Below are 17342 nucleotides of genomic sequence, written 5' to 3'. Positions count from 1 at the left end.
GTTTAGGGTTTAGGGTTTAGGGTTTAGGGTTTAGGGTTTAGAGTTTAGGGTTTAGGGTTTAGAGTTGAAAAATGAGGTTTTGGGGATAAGATTTCAAATTTTGAAAAATAAAAAAATTAAAATTTTCAAAGGATAAACTTAGAAATGTGCTATTTTGGTTATTTTAGTTTTTGAGTGCTATTTTTGTGATATAAATGCTATTTTGGAGATTTGGCCCCGCTTGATATTCGATGCTATTTTGTTTTTGTTTTTTATAATCAGTCTGTTTTAAAATTGGGTATCAAATATGCAGCTCCTTTTTGTAGTGACCCTTAAATCAGCGGGTTCTATTATCAGCAAATAATGTGTGTTTAACATTCTTTACTCTCGCTCCCTGTTGTGCTTGTGATTCGTGATTCATGAATCCAGCATGTTAAGTTGTCCGACTTCATTTACTTAACTCTTCAGGTGATGCATATAATGTAAGGTTTGACATTTCTTTGTGACTATACACACTTCCATCTAAATTTGTTCTAGCTTGATAACTAGATGGAGGTTGTCAACTAGTTTGCGATGATGAGTAAATGGCTGCGTAGATGACCATTCTAATCAGTGTCAAACACTATAATAGCAACTTGTCAATTTAGAGTCTCTTTCGTGTCACATAATAAGCTTCTTTGGATGTAAAAGCTTTCGACGTGGTTCTCTAAAGTCTTTCTTGTAACCAGAGCCTTACAGATGACTCCCTGCACTCTTAATATTTTCCTTGTATCTCTTAGAAGAAAGTTCAAGGTCCACACCCCTCTCTTTGTTTTGCTAACACTAGAAGGATTCCCCAAAAGGTATTCCTAAGTAAGAGTCTTGCATTTAACAATAGTCTATTATCACCTGCCATTGTCATGCACATTCTTCCTTCAGTTTCATTGGATCCCTAATAGAAAGCAACATCTATACATATTCATAAACCCATGGTTGCAGGCGTTGCTCTACAAAAATGGAGAAAGAAATAGACGAACCACCTATCAAATGTGGGTGTTGAACCAAACAATGGTGTCTTAGTTCCTTTTGTATAAGTATTTGACACAGTGTTAGTTTTCATCCCACTGCTTTGTATTTTGGTACTTGTGATTGGCAACATCCGTGGTGGTGCCTAGCTAGGTAATAATAACTTCTTTGTGTTTAATTTTTTCATGAATTGGGATGAAATTAAAAAGCAGACAAGAAGAAGCCTTGTACCATGTGGGTTGTTTTGGCCACTAGAATATATGAATCTTGTTTCTCCTTTTCACTTTATTTATGTCTCTGTTTAATTGACAAGTTAGGTTTAAAAGCGTTTTAATGATTTTTTACTCTACTTTTGTGCGCTAATTTCATCTAATCCGTTGAATCATAGAGCTTCTGACCAAACTTTCTTTCCTGTATTCACTAGTCGACTATATTCATGACATCTTATGTGTTTTAGAAGATTTCTCTAAGAAATGTACATGTATACTATGTTAATGACAAACTAGATTTGGACCGTGCGGGTATTAATTTTTCATGTTTATATATATTTTACATAATTATAATATATTTTTATATATATATATATATATATTAATGTATAATAACATTAATTTCATTGCTAATTAAAAAATTAGTGAAAATATTTATATACAATTTTTGATAATTAAGATATTGTTATAATGTTTTTTAACACATTTGTTAAGAAAAATAAAATTCATGACATCTTATGTGTTTTAGAAGATTTCTCTAAGAAATGTACATGTATACTATGTTAATGACAAACTAGATTTGGACCGTGCGGGTATTAATTTTTCATGTTTATATATATTTTACATAATTATAATATATTTTTAAAGTTATTTATATATTTAAATGTTTATATATAATTATTTTAAATATAACAATTTGATAGTTTTCATGTTGTAAGTTAATTGATTATTTCAAATCATCACATATATTTGATATTTTTTATTATATGTATTTTATTATGATCATGATCTGTAATTCAAAGCGCTAGATTTCCTTTATCAATATTTTTTTATGTTTATTCATCTAAGATAATAACTATATATATATATATATAAATTTAAGATAAGTTAATTTTATACATGAATTATCTAATTTACTAATGTTAGCATGTTCTACCAACATATTATATTTTTGGCATAAATTTTTAATGTTTGTGAAAATAAAATATATTAATTTATCAGTTTAAAATAATTTTATCATATTTAGTTAAATACAATGTTTTATTTTAAAATGATAGATATAACTATAAAATAGTAAAATTTGATATAATTGTTTTCATTTTATAAAAGATAACTGAGTATATATATATATATATATTAATGTATAATAACATTAATTTCATTGCTAATTAAAAAATTAGTGAAAATATTTATATACAATTTTTGATAATTAAGATATTGTTATAATGTTTTTTAACACATTTGTTAAGAAAAATAAAAATATATATTTATATTTAAATTAAAAGATATCAAATTATATTATGATTTAAGTAGGTAAAAGATTATATATTAGCATTAAGAAAATACATTTAATAAAAAATTTAAATGATGATCCAAATAAAAATATCACACATGAATCAATGTGAGTTTGTTAACCAATCCGGGTTTTTAGGAGTCGATGTTATATTATGAATGATATATTATTAATCTATATTATTAGTAATAAATGAATGATAACTGATTTCTAGTGAGGATCCATTTTTAAAAAAATCACACATGAATCAAGGTTGTGACTTCTGTTTTAATATATAAGATGATATATCTCAATAACGTTATCATATATATCAAAATCTGTATCGATGAATATTAGATTTTCACCATTTGATTGATTGTTTTATTTTAAGGTTGCGGATTCTAAATGTTATTTAACGTGTACATAGGATCATAGTGTGCCCACTGCCCACCATTATAACAAGTAGCAGGATATAAATAGATAGGACAAAGTACTTTGTGTAGTGGGTAAGAGTTTAAATGCATATGATATTTAAACATACTAACGAAACATATATAAAAAGGCTAGAAATTGTGCAAATGTCTTAATCATGTTACTATAAGGTTAGCTAGACTAATGTCAAGTCAGTGCATGGATTTAAATCATTAGTCCTTTTGAATTTGATTTCTCCCTTTTAACATTTTCAAAATTTTCTCCTTGCTTTTTCTGTAAAGCAAACGGCGGTTAATTTGTAGCCGTCCATTGTGGACTCACTGAATTAGATTAAATTGTTTGCCGTCAACTTCATTTTTCATCTCATACTAAATGTGTGTTTGTCTCTGTAATCTGTATAATTAAATGATATCAACAGGACGAAAGGAGTAAGGATGTTTCAATTATGGGTTAATATGTCATTGTCTCGTTTTACATTTTGTACATATCCACAGAAAAAGTTTTAGCATACGTCAATTCTAAGTAGCTTTAATAATTCAACTTCAAATTACTTTTTATCTATGCTTCTGTTTGATATCACAAGGAAAATTAGCAAAACTAATAAATTTATTAGATTTTGATCTGCGCAACCGCGCGGATATTTGTTTTCACTTTTCTATACATAAATTATGTTTTTAGAACATAAGTATATATATTTTTAACGTTAACCGTATACTTAAATATTTATATAACTATTTCAAATACAATAATTTTATAATTTACATGTTATAATTAATCAATTGTTTAAAATCGTAAGTATTTGTCACTTCTTATTATATTTTTATCTTATTGTATTTGCATTTAGCTATTAAGAAAATTAATATATTTATGAGAAAACGTATTTGAAAACTATTTTGTATTTAATTTATGCTAAATTATGACCCATCTTTCAAAGGTAGATTTTTTTTTACCAATATTTTTTACGCTTATTCATTTTAGATAATATAGTATTGTATATACAAAAATTTAAGAAGTGCTAATTTTTAGACATGTATTATATAGTTTGCTAATTTTAAGCCGTTCTATCATCATATTATATTTTTAAAAATAAATAGTGTATATTTATGAAAATAAAATTTATAAATTTATCAATTGAATATACTTTATCATATTTATTTAAGTATAATAATTGTGTTTTAACATGATGATGACTATAAAGTAGATAAAGTAGGATATAATTTATTTATTTTTCATTTTATAAATGATAATTTAAAATACATTAATTTATTATTAAAATATTTTTACACAGATTTATTAGAATTTTAAAATATAATATATAAATGAAAATATATTATATTATTAAAATATAATATATATTATATTATATTTAAAATGAAAATATATTATGATTAAAGTAATTACAAAGATTTTATATTATTAGCTTTAAAGAAATACATGTTAATTTTTATACATATATTATATAGTTTGCTAATGTTAACCCATTTTACCAACAAATTGAATTTTATTTTTGAACATAAATATTTGATACTTACGATAATAAAATTTATAAATTTATAATTTTAATACAATTTTATTATATTTACCTCAATATAATAATTTTCTTTTAATATGATTGATTATGATTATATAATAGATAAAATATTATAGAATATTTTATTTTCATTTTATAAACGATAACTTAATATATTAATGTATAATAATATTTTAAACTATTTCGAAATTAATATAAATATTTAAATATAATGTCGAAAATGAAGATCTTGTAAAAATCTTTTAAAACAGATTTGTTAAAATTTTAAATTAAAATGAAAATATATCAAAAGATATTATGATTATAATCTTTTAAAAATTCTATGTAGTATTAGTCTTAATAAAATACATTTAATAAGATTTCTAAGTGATGGTCCAAATTAAAAAATCACACATGAAAGAAGTCATGACTTCTATTTTAATATATAAGATTTTATTATATTTACCTCAATATTATATTTTTCTTTTAATATGATTAATTATGATTATATAATAGATAAAATATTTTAGAATATTTTATTTTCATTTTATAAACGATAACTTAATATATTAATGTATAATAATATTTCAAACTAATTTCGAAATTAATATAAATATTTAAATATAATTTTCGGAAATGAAGATCTTGTAAAAATCTTTTAAAACAGATTTGTTAAAATTTTAAATTAAAATGAAAAGATATCAAAAGATATTATGATTATAATATTTTAAAAATTCTATGAATTATTAGTTTTAATAAAATACATTTGATAAAATTTCTAGGTGATAGTCCAAATTAAAAAATCACACTTAAAAAAAAATATGAATTCTATTTTAATATATAAGATTAGCGTAAAACATATGTAATGACTAGTGAGTCTCTCTTTGTGGCTTGCTTAATTATCACGTTTTTGAAGACATAAATATTCGGTCCAAGTATTATTATCACGCGTGACTGATTCATTACAGCCTTTCAACGATCATCTTCGTAAACACGTGTTCTTCTTACATTATACTACGGAAATTTAAATTTATATAAACAATAATCGTATGATTGATATTGTGACTACCATAGAAAGGCATAAGGTGTTCATAACATTCGTCTATGGTGATCTGATTGTTGAATACCGAGAACATGTTTGGGATAGGCTTACCGAGATGAGTCTTACTAGAAAAGGTCCGTGGTTGATGTTGGGCGATTTTAATGATATAACAGGTCACCATGAAAAAAAAAGTAGGAGAAAGAGACCTGATACGTCGTTCATTCCCTTCAAATTTATGTTAGCAAACTGTGAGATGATAGATTTTCCAGCTAAAGGAAACCCACTCTCTTGGATAGGGAATAGAAGCTCCGGCAAAGTACAATGCAAGTTGGATCGAGCCGTAGGTAACGAAGACTGGCACCATATCTTTTCCCACACGAATGTGGAGTACTTACGCCTATGGGGTTCTGACCACCGCCCAATCCTAACTCGCTTCCTCTCCAAGCAAGGAAGGATCAGACGCGGTTTCAAGTTCGAAAAACGGTGGATTGGTAAGCATGGCCTTAGAGAAACGATCCTACAGGGATGGAACGACCCTGACAATCTGCACCCGCCCGATCTGTATGAGCGGATAGCCAAATGCCGCAAGGCAATCTCGCATTGGAAACGTCTGAACCCATCGAATTCGAGCGTACGAATTGAAGAGATCAAAGATAAGCTCGAGAAAGCTCAACTGAATGATGTTATCTCAAATGATGTGATTCTACAACTCAAATGGGATCTATGCGCGGCTTTCCGGGACGAAGAGTTGATTTGGAAGCAAAAGAGTCGAACTAACTGGCTGAGGGAAGGAGATAGGAATAAAAAAATTTTCCACGCCAAAAAGAAACAGCGACGGGCTAGAAACAGGCTTACCAAGCTAAAGAACCCCAGGGAGGATGTGCTGAGTGTGAAGAGGATATTGAACTGGTTGCAGCGGAATACTTCCAAGTTCTCTTTACCACATCAAACCCCAAAATTTTCGATGAAGCCCTCCGGTATGTTACCGAGAAAGTTACTACACGGTGTAATGAGACGCTTACTAGTGCCCCATCAGATGAGGAAATTAAAAAAGCTCTGTTTGATATTAACCCGGAGAAGGCACCTTGCTTTGATGGGATGACGAGCTTGTTCTATCAAAAATACTGTGGGGAATCACCGCAGGGGAGATCTACCGTACGGTGAAAGACTTCTTCTCGTCAGAGACACTGGATGCGCGACTGAACCAAACAAACATCTGCCTAATCCCAAAGACAGATAGACCATGCGAGATGACGGAGTTCCGCCCCATAAGCTTGTGTAATGTAAGCTATAAAATTGTTTCGAAGATCCTCAGCAATCGACTTAAACGCTTCCTCCCGACTTTGATTTGGGAGACCCAATTGGCCTTTGTGGCTAAGCGACTCATCACAGATAATATCCTAGTCGCACAAGAAGTGTTTCATGCTCTACGGACTAACCAAAGTTGCAAGTAAATTTGCCGCCATCAAGACCGATACGAGTAAAGCCTATAATAGGGTGGAATGGACATTCTTAGAAGCACTTATGCGCAAACTGGGATTTTGTGAGCGATGGATCTCCTGGATACATGTATGTATTTCTTCAGTATCATACAATGTACTCATCAATGGAGAACCGAAAGGTAACATAATCCCAACCAGAGGTATCTGACAGGGTGACCCACTCTCACCATTCCTGTTCATTATCCTGACAGAGGCGCTTATATCCCAAATACATGGAGCAGAAAGAGAGGGCAGACTCACCGGCCTAAAAATTGCGAGAGATAGCCCTTCTGTCTCACATCTCTTGTTTGCGGATGACAGCCTCTTCTTCTGTAAAGCAGAACCTCAACAATGCCGGGAACTCATGAAAATCATTAGTGAATACGGGAGAGCATCAGGACAACAATTAAACGCTGCCAAATCCTCCGTTTTCTTCGGCAGCAAGGTCCCTACGGAACTTAAAACTGAAATAAAAGAAGCTCTGGGTCTATCTCGCGAGGGAGGTATGGGCATCTATCTAGGACTACCGGAGCAGATTTGTGGCTCCAAAAGACAGGTATTTACTTTTATACAGGAACACCTTATGGATCGTCTGAATTCTTGGTCTGCGAAACTACTTTCAAAAGATGGAAAGGAGGTTTTGATCAAATCGGTGGCACAAGCACTTCCCTCCTATGTTATGTCATGCTTCCTACTTCCTCAAGACATTATTAAAAAAATGTCTAGAGCAATCGCACGGTTCTGGTGGAGTACCAAGCAAAATAATGGCGGCCTACACTGGATCGCATGGAATAAAATCTGCGTACCGAAAGACAAGGGAGGTTTGGGATTTCGAGATTTAAAGAATTTCAACATTGCCCTGCTGGCCAAGCAACTGTGGCGCCTCGTACAATACCCGACGTCCCTATTGGCTAAAGTACTGAAAGGAAGATATTATCGCAATACAAATCCGATTGATGTCGAGAAAGCAAGTTCACCATCTTACGTATGACGCAGTTTGATGGCAGCAAAACCTCTCCTGAAGTCGGGGATGAGAAAGGCGATAGGCTCTGGCTATAATACTAGATTCTGGGACGAGTCATTGCTTCCTACAAACCCCCCCACGTCCGCTTACTAGGGTAAGCCCGATCCAAAAACCAAATTTACTCGTCCATGAGCTCGTCGATCGCAACTCCAAGAATTGGAACTTGGATTTGTTGAAAACTTTGATTGTCCCAGAAGATATCCCATTGATATGTAGCCTACGGATTAGTAAAGCTTTCAGGTGAGATATCTACTGCTGGTTTCATACGAAATCCGGAATGTACTCCGTCAAAACTGGATATGATGAGATGAGTGGACTGACAGAGGAACTTCCTACAGAATACTGCTCAGAACCTAGCATTACCGGTTTAACTCACCAGGTGTGGGCGAGCAAAACTGTGCCAAAAATAAAGCACTTCATGTGGCAAGCCCTGACGAACTATGTTCCCGTATGTAGTCGTTTAGCTGACCGGCACTGCCATCCTGATCGGAGATGTCCAAGATGCGGGCAACATGAAGAGACAATAAACCATATGCTATTTGAGTGCCATATGGCCACCCAGACCTGGTCCCTTGCGGCACTACCCACCGACCCGGGAGAGCTCCCGAGTTCCTCCATGTACGGAAACTTCGATTTCCTACTCAATAGGATCCACAAACGCCATAGCACAGAGGAGTGTAAAGCTTGGATCCTCTGGTTCCTATGGAAAGCTCAAAATGAGAAGGTCTTTAGCAACAAGGACATCTCGCCATTGGAGGTGTTGCAGTCTGCAGTCTCAGAAACGACTTGCTGGTGTGTGGCGCAAATTGGCCCGGATGCACTAGAGGTGAATGAGAGCTCGATGATTCCGGAGCCGCAATATATACCTCCACAGAGGCCTTTTTGCAGGATAGACGCATCATGGAAAGAAGATGACGAGACGAATTGAATGCGCCCCTATTCCATATTTGTCCCGTTACGGTGGTGGTTTCGTGATGGAGAATGAAGATGGGAGCACAATGTTCGGTTCAATTGCTAGTAACCGTGTGTTGTCTCCCCTACATGCAGAGTTCGCAACTTTGCTGTAGGCTATGAAGTCTTCGCTATCTCTCGGTCACGTCTCGATGGCTTTTGAATCAGACTGCTTGCAACTGGTTAGGCTGATTGAGGAAGAAGAAGAATGGCCAAGTCTTATGGTTGAGTTTGATGAGTTTCTTAACCTTCGTTCTATGTTTCAATTTTGCTCCATCTCTTTTGTTTCACGTTTAAAGAACCTCCGAGCCGATTGCCTTGCGAAAAGTGCTCGGTCTCGCGGCTTTTGTTTTTTCCATGTACTTCTTGAGGTCCCAACTTGACTGGTGCTCGACACCACTTGGTTGGAACCATCGTAATAAAAAAAGTGGAGCTTTCGATGTAAAAAAAAAAAAATATATATATATATATATAAACAATATATCTTTGTTCCAATACTTTATAGTCTATTAGAATTTTAACCGGCAATGCTTCACTGGTTTCTGACTCAACGCATGTGGTGGTCAGTGGGGATGGCCCACGTATCTCTTTCACCTTTAATTTTGGTTTCTTTAAGCGATCTATACGATAAAGCGAAGCTTAGGATACTTATTACCACCACCCCAAACACGCCCTTATCACACGTCATCATCACCCAAAGCTACGCATCTTCCGTTCACAATAGCACACCATATTCATCATAACCTGCGCAATCTAGACGGAGCGGAGACGTGTCGCTCCTGTGACTTGTCCACGTCATCGATAACTTTTTGCCATTTCTAGGGTTTTCTGCAATCTCACTCTAAAAAAACACTTTCGTCACCATCTCTCTCTCTCTCTATCCACTGTTGTTTCTCTCGATTGAGTTTGAAGTTCGCTAGCTTTCCGATTTCAACACGCCGACGATGGGGTCGGTCTCCGATCCAGGCGAGCTGACCGAGTTAGCTCAGCCGAGTTTCGAGGAGTTTAAGAAGCAGACGTCGCTGATGACGAGCTGCACGCTTCTGTGGAAAGAGCTCTCCGATCACTTCACGACGCTGGAGGAGAACCTGATGAAGAAATCGGAGGCGTTGAAGGAGATGATCGGAGCCCTAGATAGCCAGACGCAGACCTCCCTCGAGTCGCTGAAGCGCAGGGAGGCTACGATTGAGCGGAGCGTAGAGATCGTCGCTGGGAAAGTCGGGGAGAGAGCTAGAGCTGCTCTGGAGTCGCTTGAGAAAGCTAGAGACGGAGGAGATAACGGCGGCGGGGAGGTTGACGACGAGGAAGGGCTTCTCTCTGCTTTGAAGTCTCTCTGTTTGAAGATGGACGCGAGGGGGTTCTGGAGTTTCGTGACGGCGAGGAAGAAGGAGCTTGAGGGGCTCCGGTCTCAGATTCCGGCTGCGTTGGTTGATTGTGTGGATCCGGCGATGTTGGTGCTTGAGGCGATATCTGAGGTTTTCCCGGTGGATAAGAGAGGCTCGGGAGAGAAGATGACTAACGATTTCGGATGGGCTTGTGTGGTGATTCTTGAGAGCTTAGCACCTGTGATGGTGGATCCAGTGATTGGGAAGACGAGGCTGCTTGTTACTCCGAGCGTTAAGGAGAAAGCTAAGGAGATTGCTGAGACGTGGAAGGCGAGCTTGGAGGAGAGAGGAAGGGTGGAGAATGTCAAGACTCCTGATGTCCATACGTTTCTTCAGCATCTTGTGACGTTTGGGATTGTTAAAAGTGAAGATCTCGGTCTCTACAGAAAGCTTGTCGTTGGATCCGCTTGGCGCAAACAGATGCCAAAGCTTGCTCTTTTAGTTGGTTTGGGTGATCAAATGCCTGGTAAGCCTAAGCTTGTATCTTTCTCATGATATTATATTGCATAACTTTAGTGACATAGGCAGATTAGAACTGATCATAAGATGTGTGAAGTTCAAGTCTTTTTAATTTATGAATCATGTCTTTGAGTTGTTATGCTTGCACAGACATGATTGAAGAGTTGATCAGCAGAGGACAACAGCTTGATGCAGTTCATTTTACTTATGAAGTTGGCCTTGTGGATATGTTCCCTCCCGTTCCTTTGCTCAAAGCCTATCTGAGGGACGCAAAGAAGACAGTCGCGGAAGACTCCAGTAATACTGGCCGAGCTTCGGTAATCTACTCATTTATCTCACACCTCAAACATCTTTTATTCGCAAGTTTAAATTTAATATTTTTGTCATGTTAGCATCTCGTGGCGCGCAAGGAGCAATCAGCTCTTAAGGCAGTCTTGAAATGCATAGAAGAGTACAAACTCGAGGAAGAGTTCCCTCCGGAGAACCTCAAGAAGCGGTTGGAACAGCTAGAGAAGACCAAAACCGAGAAGAGAAAACCAGCAGCTGTACCGGCAAACAAGAGAACCAGAGCCAGCTACAACGGTCCAATGCCACCAGCGAAAGCCGGGCGTATCACAAACGCGTACGTCTCTTCCTTCCCGTTCATCAGATCACCGTCTCACTCCCCTCAGTACGCTTCACCCGCAGCGGCGTACCCATCACCACCTACTACTGTCTACAGCAACAGGAGCCCACCTTATCCATACTCCCCTGAGCTTATCCCCGCCTCATACCAAGCCTCACCTATCGGTTACCCAGCTTACAACGGTTATTGCAACGGTCCTGTCCCTGCTCCTGCTCCAGCTCCTCCGGTTTACCACCCGCACTACCCTCAGCAGCACCACCAACACGCCCACCATCAGCAAGCTTACTACTGAATTTAGAGTGTGTGTGATGATGACAAATCAAGAAGGAAGAATGGTAATAACCAACAACCACTGATACTGTGACAACTACTCTGTATCTGCATCTTTGTCTGTCTACGTTGTCGTTTTGTCTGTAATATTTTCGAAGCCTAACTCGTTTTAGTAAGTTAGCTATCTTATGTTGTGTGTGTTAAAAACATCGTCTCTGTTTCTTCTCATAAGCTTTTGTAATGCCCTAATATTCTGTCAACTATCTTTTATCTTTCTGTTAATTATATATGACAACTTCTCTTTGTCACAAGCCCTCTTTATATTCGGTTTTTGATTCAGACAGATATCTAAAGTAGGGTTCTTCACGTCGAAACCACACTGGTTCGTTAGAAAAATCTTTGCTTTGAATCTCTTTGTTAATACTCTACAAAGCAGCAGGACCGATCAGTCTTATAAGCGGTTTGAGGTAATCTCTTTCCCAACCTAACCGTGCACACCACCTGTTCGACAATTTGTCTCTGTGAAGCCTTGCCTCTCTACGTTCAGAATTGGTCTCTGTTACTTACAATGGCTTTGACGATTCTCAAAGGAAGCTTTCTCCGTTTGCCGAATCTCGCCTCCCATTTTCGAGTAGCATCACATCCTTTGTCGTCAAGATTTTCCAGCAGCGAAACTGGAAAGGATTCAGGTTTGAGTGGTTGTTCTATAGAAACTGTGGATGATGCTGCTTGGGATGTCTCATCATCTATATCTCAAGCCTGGAGAGAGTTTCAAGCAGAGTCTGCAAAAAACTCTTGCTTTACTACACAAGGAGGAGAAACCGTCGTGCCTGATCTTGATCACGATGAAATCGACAATATGAGAATCCGCGGTGATCTTTTCTACAAGCTTGATCGAGGGTCAAAAGAGTTCGAGGAATACAACTATGACTTCCACCGCAAGAACCATCACCAGAAAACCAAGAACAACCAAGAAGAAACACAGATGAAGAAGGAGGCAGCAAAGAGTAATCAAGAAGTTCGCGAGGAATACAAGAAGAGAGATGCGCCAAGGATCAACACCATCACTGGTGAAACGGATCATGTTATTGCAGCTGCGAAGAAGAGAGAGCGAACGCTTACGTTTAACCAGCTCACTGCGCCTTATCACTACCCCTTTTGCTTAGACATTTACATCTCAAAGGCCTCGGTTCGAGCATGTGTGATTCACAGGGTGACTAGTAAAGTTGTTACTGTGGCTCATTCCATTTCAAAAGACATGAAGTTCGATCTTGGTTCGACTAGGAACGCAGTGGCTTGCACTGCGGTTGGGACAGTTCTTGCTCAGAGAAGTTTGGAAGATGACATACATGACGTTATATATACGCCTAGGAAAGGAGATAAAGTGGAAGGTAAGCTTCAGGTTGTTCTTCAAGCTATTATTGATAATGGTGTTAATGTTCAAGTGAAGCTTAAGCAGAGGAAACTCAAGAAGAAGACTAGTCATCATCAAGCAATGCCCTATACCTAAAATCTTTGCTATTACTTTTTATCTTCTTTTATGCTACTTTTTCAAGACAAGAGCATGTTGTGTTGTTTTATCTTTCGATAATCTCACACTTCAAAAGTTTTGGTCACTAGACCAAGGAGAATAAAAAAAAACCAAAATGTTTCATTTAATAAGTAAAAAAACCATAAGATCCAAGATATATACAAAAAAAAAAGATAAAAATAAAAATAAAAAAAGAAATGAAAAAAATTATAGTTTTAGATTATATACTTTCAAATTCGAATTTTTTTATAAATTTTTTGTTTTTTGAAATTTTTTTTTCGAAATTTTGTTTTTTTTTTCAAATTTTTTTTATTAATTCGAAAATACTTTTTGAAACTATTTTAAAAACTTTTATTTTCAAATTTTTAATATTTATTTTTTATTTTATAAAATTTTAAACCTCAATCCAAATTCCTACCCCTTAACTCTAAACCCTAAGGTTTGGATTAGTTAACCTTAGAGGTATAAATGTATCTTTACCTATTTAATGAAACATTTTGGTCATTTTGATCCTTAGAATCTATATCTGTGAATAAAACTTTTTTAGTGCTATCCTATGGTATTTCTCAAATTGAAAATCATTTAGACAACTATAGTTTAGAAAGAACATGATAAGTTATTATTTTTGCAGGTTCACAAACCGAACTAAATTGTATCATGCACAAATCAAACTTAGCTAACTTCGTTTGAGTTTTATTAATTTGATTTTTATTGAATTGGCAATGACTATTTTTAACATTTACTTTCTTTTTTTAATTAGCAATACCTAAACTCTGAAATATAACAATATTATTAATTGTAAACATTTAGTTATTAATTTCTATGAATAAAATTATTTAATAATTTTAATAATTATTAGACATATTAAAAATAACTAAAAATAATAAAACATAATATGTTTATTAATACAATATACCGTAGGGAAATTGTCACAAATACCACATTCATATTACTACTTTTCATGTTTACACTAACCACTTTTATCCTCACTTTTAATTGAAGGTAAAAAAAATTTATACCCATATGGTTAACTAATTTAGATTTAGGATTTAAAGTTAAAAAGTGGGGTAGGGTTTTTGTAATATGAAATTTAGGATTCTAATAAGGGCAATTATCTCAAATAGCTCTTTTAAAGTTTTTGTCACAAAAATAACACTCAAGAAAAAAATGACCAAAATAGCCTATTTTTATTTTGTAAATTTTAATTTTTTTTTTTTTTTAAATTTGAAACCTTATCTCCAAAACCACACCCCTTAACTCTAAACTCTAAGTCTAGATTAGTTAACCATAGGGTAAAAAGGTAATTTTACCATTAATAAAACTTATTTTGGTCATTTTATTCATTGATGATCATTTTTGTGACAAAAACTTAAAAATGGTTTTCCTAGGGAATTTCTCATCTATAATAAATATATAAATAAATGCTTATAAAATATATACATTTTTTAAAATAGTGCAAACATAATTTTCGATTTTCAAAAATAAATTTTGAAAAAGAAAGAAAAAAATTTATAAAAAAAATCGAATTTGAAAAACTATAATTCGAAAACATAAAAAAAATTATTTTTTATTATATATTTAAATAATTATTTTTATATATATATAGAAAACAAATGTATAAAAGTCTTTTACCACTTAATGAATAATGCATTTTTGAAAATGTTCCTTTGATAGTTGTAAACATGAATAATGGTACCTTGAAAATGGTAAACATGAATTTTCCCTTATACTGTATTAAAAATAACCATTCAATTTAAAAATATATAATTTATTTTGGTTTTAGCTTTTGGTTTTGGCTTTTAGCCTTTTTTTTTTTAGATTTAGATTTTTAATTTTTGGTTTTTCATTTTTAATTTTTAATTTTTGTATAATTTACAGATTATATGATTATTTTAGAGCAGCACATAGCTTCTTATTTTTCTTAGCTTTTGGTTAATATTAATATAGCATGTATCAACATTGATTAAATGTATATGTTCCAAAGTGAACATATTCTTATTTTATAAATATTTTTTATTATTCATAACAAAATTTATAATTTATCTTTTTAGTAAAGTATATTAGGGAAATTGTCAAAAATACCACATTTATAATACTACTTTTCATGTTTACACTAACCATTTTTACCCTAACTTTAAATGAAGCGTAAAAAACATTTATATTCCTAGGGTTAACTAATCTAACCTTAGGGTTTAGAGTTGAGGGATGAGGTAAATTTTTTTTTTTGTCATCAACTTATACAGACTCATATTGACTCTGTGAACCAAATCTGGAGATCTGCATCCATGTGAACGACGAAAGACAGTTGCTTCCTTACACTGTGTGCTAAGCTATTTGCCTTTGTATTTTGTGTCCTTGGTACATAGATGATCTCTGATTGGAGGAAACTTTCTTTCAGGATTTTTAAATCTTTCAAATAACTTGCAAAAGCTGGTCATTCGTCTGGTTTCGAAACCATATTCACCAATTGAAAACAATCTGTTGCAAACGTGACCTGAAACTGCCATAAGTTTCTCATACATTCCATTGCTTAGAGTAGTGCTTCCATCTCTACAAGGAGAGGAGAGAGACTAGCTCGAACATTTCTCACTCCCATCAGCCCATCAAATCATGCTAAAGTACTGAACCAACTTTGTCCGGAAAAAGTATCATTCTCTTTCCAGAACCATCTGTGAAACACGATCTTCTTTAAATTGAAGGTAGTGTCATAACCTCTACGCTTCGTACATTCATTTGTTCGCTCAATATATGTGCCTCAGTTCAGAGTGTTGATTCTGTTTCTACAAACTTAAGTGTTTCCATGGAATCAATGTCCAGGTTACCGAAGACTTTATTATTCATTCTTTTCCAAATGTACCATAGTATCTATGCAAACTTATGATCATCCATCTGAAGGAGAACTCTCCAAAAGAGATAATCCATGTTTGTGAAGAGAGAAGTTGTTGGAAAAATATTTGGATTTGTTGATGGTATCTCCGAGAGAGCCCAAACCTGAAGTGCTGGAGGACATTAAAAAAACACGTGGTTTATCGATTCCTCGTAGGCTCCACATCTTGCACAACATATGTCTTCTTTTATCCCTCTTGCTTGCAGGTTTTTCTTGACTGATATGCATCCAGTCACCAATTGCCATAGAAAATGTTTTAACTTTGGTGGGCACCTTATTTTCCAACAGAACGCTTTTAGCTTTGGGGTAGAGTTTTTGAAATGTGAAATTTAGGATTCTAATAAATATATGAATAAATACTTAAAGATATAAAAAAATTAAAAAAATAGTTTCAAACATAATTTTCGATTTTCAAAAAAAAATTTGAAAAAAAACAAAAACAAAATTCGAAAACAAATTTTTTTTCTTATAAAAAAGTTCGGGTTTGAAAATTATAATTTGAAAACATAACAAAATATTATTATTTATTTTTTACTTTTTGTTTATTTAAATAATTATTTATTATATATATATAGAGAGAGAACAAATGTATAAGAGTCTTTTGTCACTTAATGAAGAAAATATTTTTGAAAATGTCCCTTTAGTGGTGGTAAAAATGAATAATGGTATCATAAAAGTGGTAAACATGAAAATACTCCAGTATATTATTTTTCAAAAATATAAATTTTGACAAAATTAAATGGTAAAATATATTGTTACATATTTTAACAATTATTAGTTTTTTTCAAAAACCTTTTCCATCCAATCAAGATCTTATAACTAACAAACACGCAGAAGAAAATTATTATATAAGAAGAACTATTTCTATTCAAGTTCTATGAATTAAAATTAATTTTTATAAGAAAATTTTCTTAGTAGTTTTAAATTTTTAAATATTTTTTTATGTAATTTTTATATATTTTATGATTTCTATTTGACTATGATATAATATTTTAATAAAAAATATAATACTTGAAAACATTTACTGTATTTTATTTTAAACAATAATCACAATATTTTTATAAATTTTAATGGTAAATTCTAAATATTTTGTTGTATTATTTTAAAGTAATGTACTAATTATTTTTTGAAAAACTAAAAAATACAGCAAAACCAAAAATCAAAACCAAAAGCTGAAATCAAAAAACAAAAACCTGGAAATAAAAGAAATCTAAAATTTAAACCAAAATTTTAAAGCCAAAAATTAAAACTAAAAACTACTAAAACAATCTTCACAAAA

General features: G+C 33.5%; 2 protein-coding genes and 1 long non-coding RNA gene across 3 annotated transcripts; all 3 read left to right on the top strand.

The window, feature by feature from the left end:
* Window positions 1-477: 477 nt before the first annotated feature.
* On the top strand, window positions 478-1268 carry LOC106300790. The gene is made up of 2 exons (XR_001262076.1): window positions 478-821; window positions 958-1268. It is a non-coding gene; the product is annotated as an uncharacterized LOC106300790 (long non-coding RNA).
* Window positions 1269-9731: 8463 nt separating this feature from the next.
* LOC106314083 (FRIGIDA-like protein 4a) lies at window positions 9732-11919 on the top strand. Its single transcript, XM_013752025.1, has 3 exons — window positions 9732-10757; window positions 10901-11067; window positions 11143-11919. Exons 1-3 carry the CDS (start codon window positions 9851-9853, stop codon window positions 11665-11667), a joined length of 1599 nt encoding a protein of 532 aa, XP_013607479.1. The 5' UTR covers window positions 9732-9850; the 3' UTR covers window positions 11668-11919.
* A 92-nt stretch (window positions 11920-12011) lies between these two features.
* On the top strand, window positions 12012-13281 carry LOC106314091. Its single transcript, XM_013752032.1, has one exon. It carries the CDS (start codon window positions 12214-12216, stop codon window positions 13153-13155), a length of 942 nt encoding a protein of 313 aa, XP_013607486.1. The 5' UTR covers window positions 12012-12213; the 3' UTR covers window positions 13156-13281.
* Window positions 13282-17342: the final 4061 nt, after the last annotated feature.

Source organism: Brassica oleracea, chromosome C1, assembly GCF_000695525.1.
Source record: "Brassica oleracea var. oleracea cultivar TO1000 chromosome C1, BOL, whole genome shotgun sequence".
NCBI lineage: Eukaryota > Viridiplantae > Streptophyta > Magnoliopsida > Brassicales > Brassicaceae > Brassica > Brassica oleracea.
The sequence above is the reverse complement of the archived record's forward strand: the minus strand, read 5'-3'. Positions and strand labels throughout refer to the sequence as shown.

What these genes read in the sequence shown, in the direction of transcription:
- LOC106314091 (XM_013752032.1), top strand. Translation starts at nt 12,214, where the DNA reads ATGGCTTTGACGATTCTCAAAGGAAGCTTTCTCCGTTTGCCGAATCTC.
- LOC106314083 (XM_013752025.1), top strand. Translation starts at nt 9,851, where the DNA reads ATGGGGTCGGTCTCCGATCCAGGCGAGCTGACCGAGTTAGCTCAGCCG. An exon ending in TTTGGGTGATCAAATGCCTG is followed by an intron (nt 10,758 to 10,900) that starts GTAAGCCTAAGC and finishes ATGCTTGCACAG; the next exon opens with ACATGATTGAAGAGTTGATC. An exon ending in GTAATACTGGCCGAGCTTCG is followed by an intron (nt 11,068 to 11,142) that starts GTAATCTACTCA and finishes TTGTCATGTTAG; the next exon opens with CATCTCGTGGCGCGCAAGGA.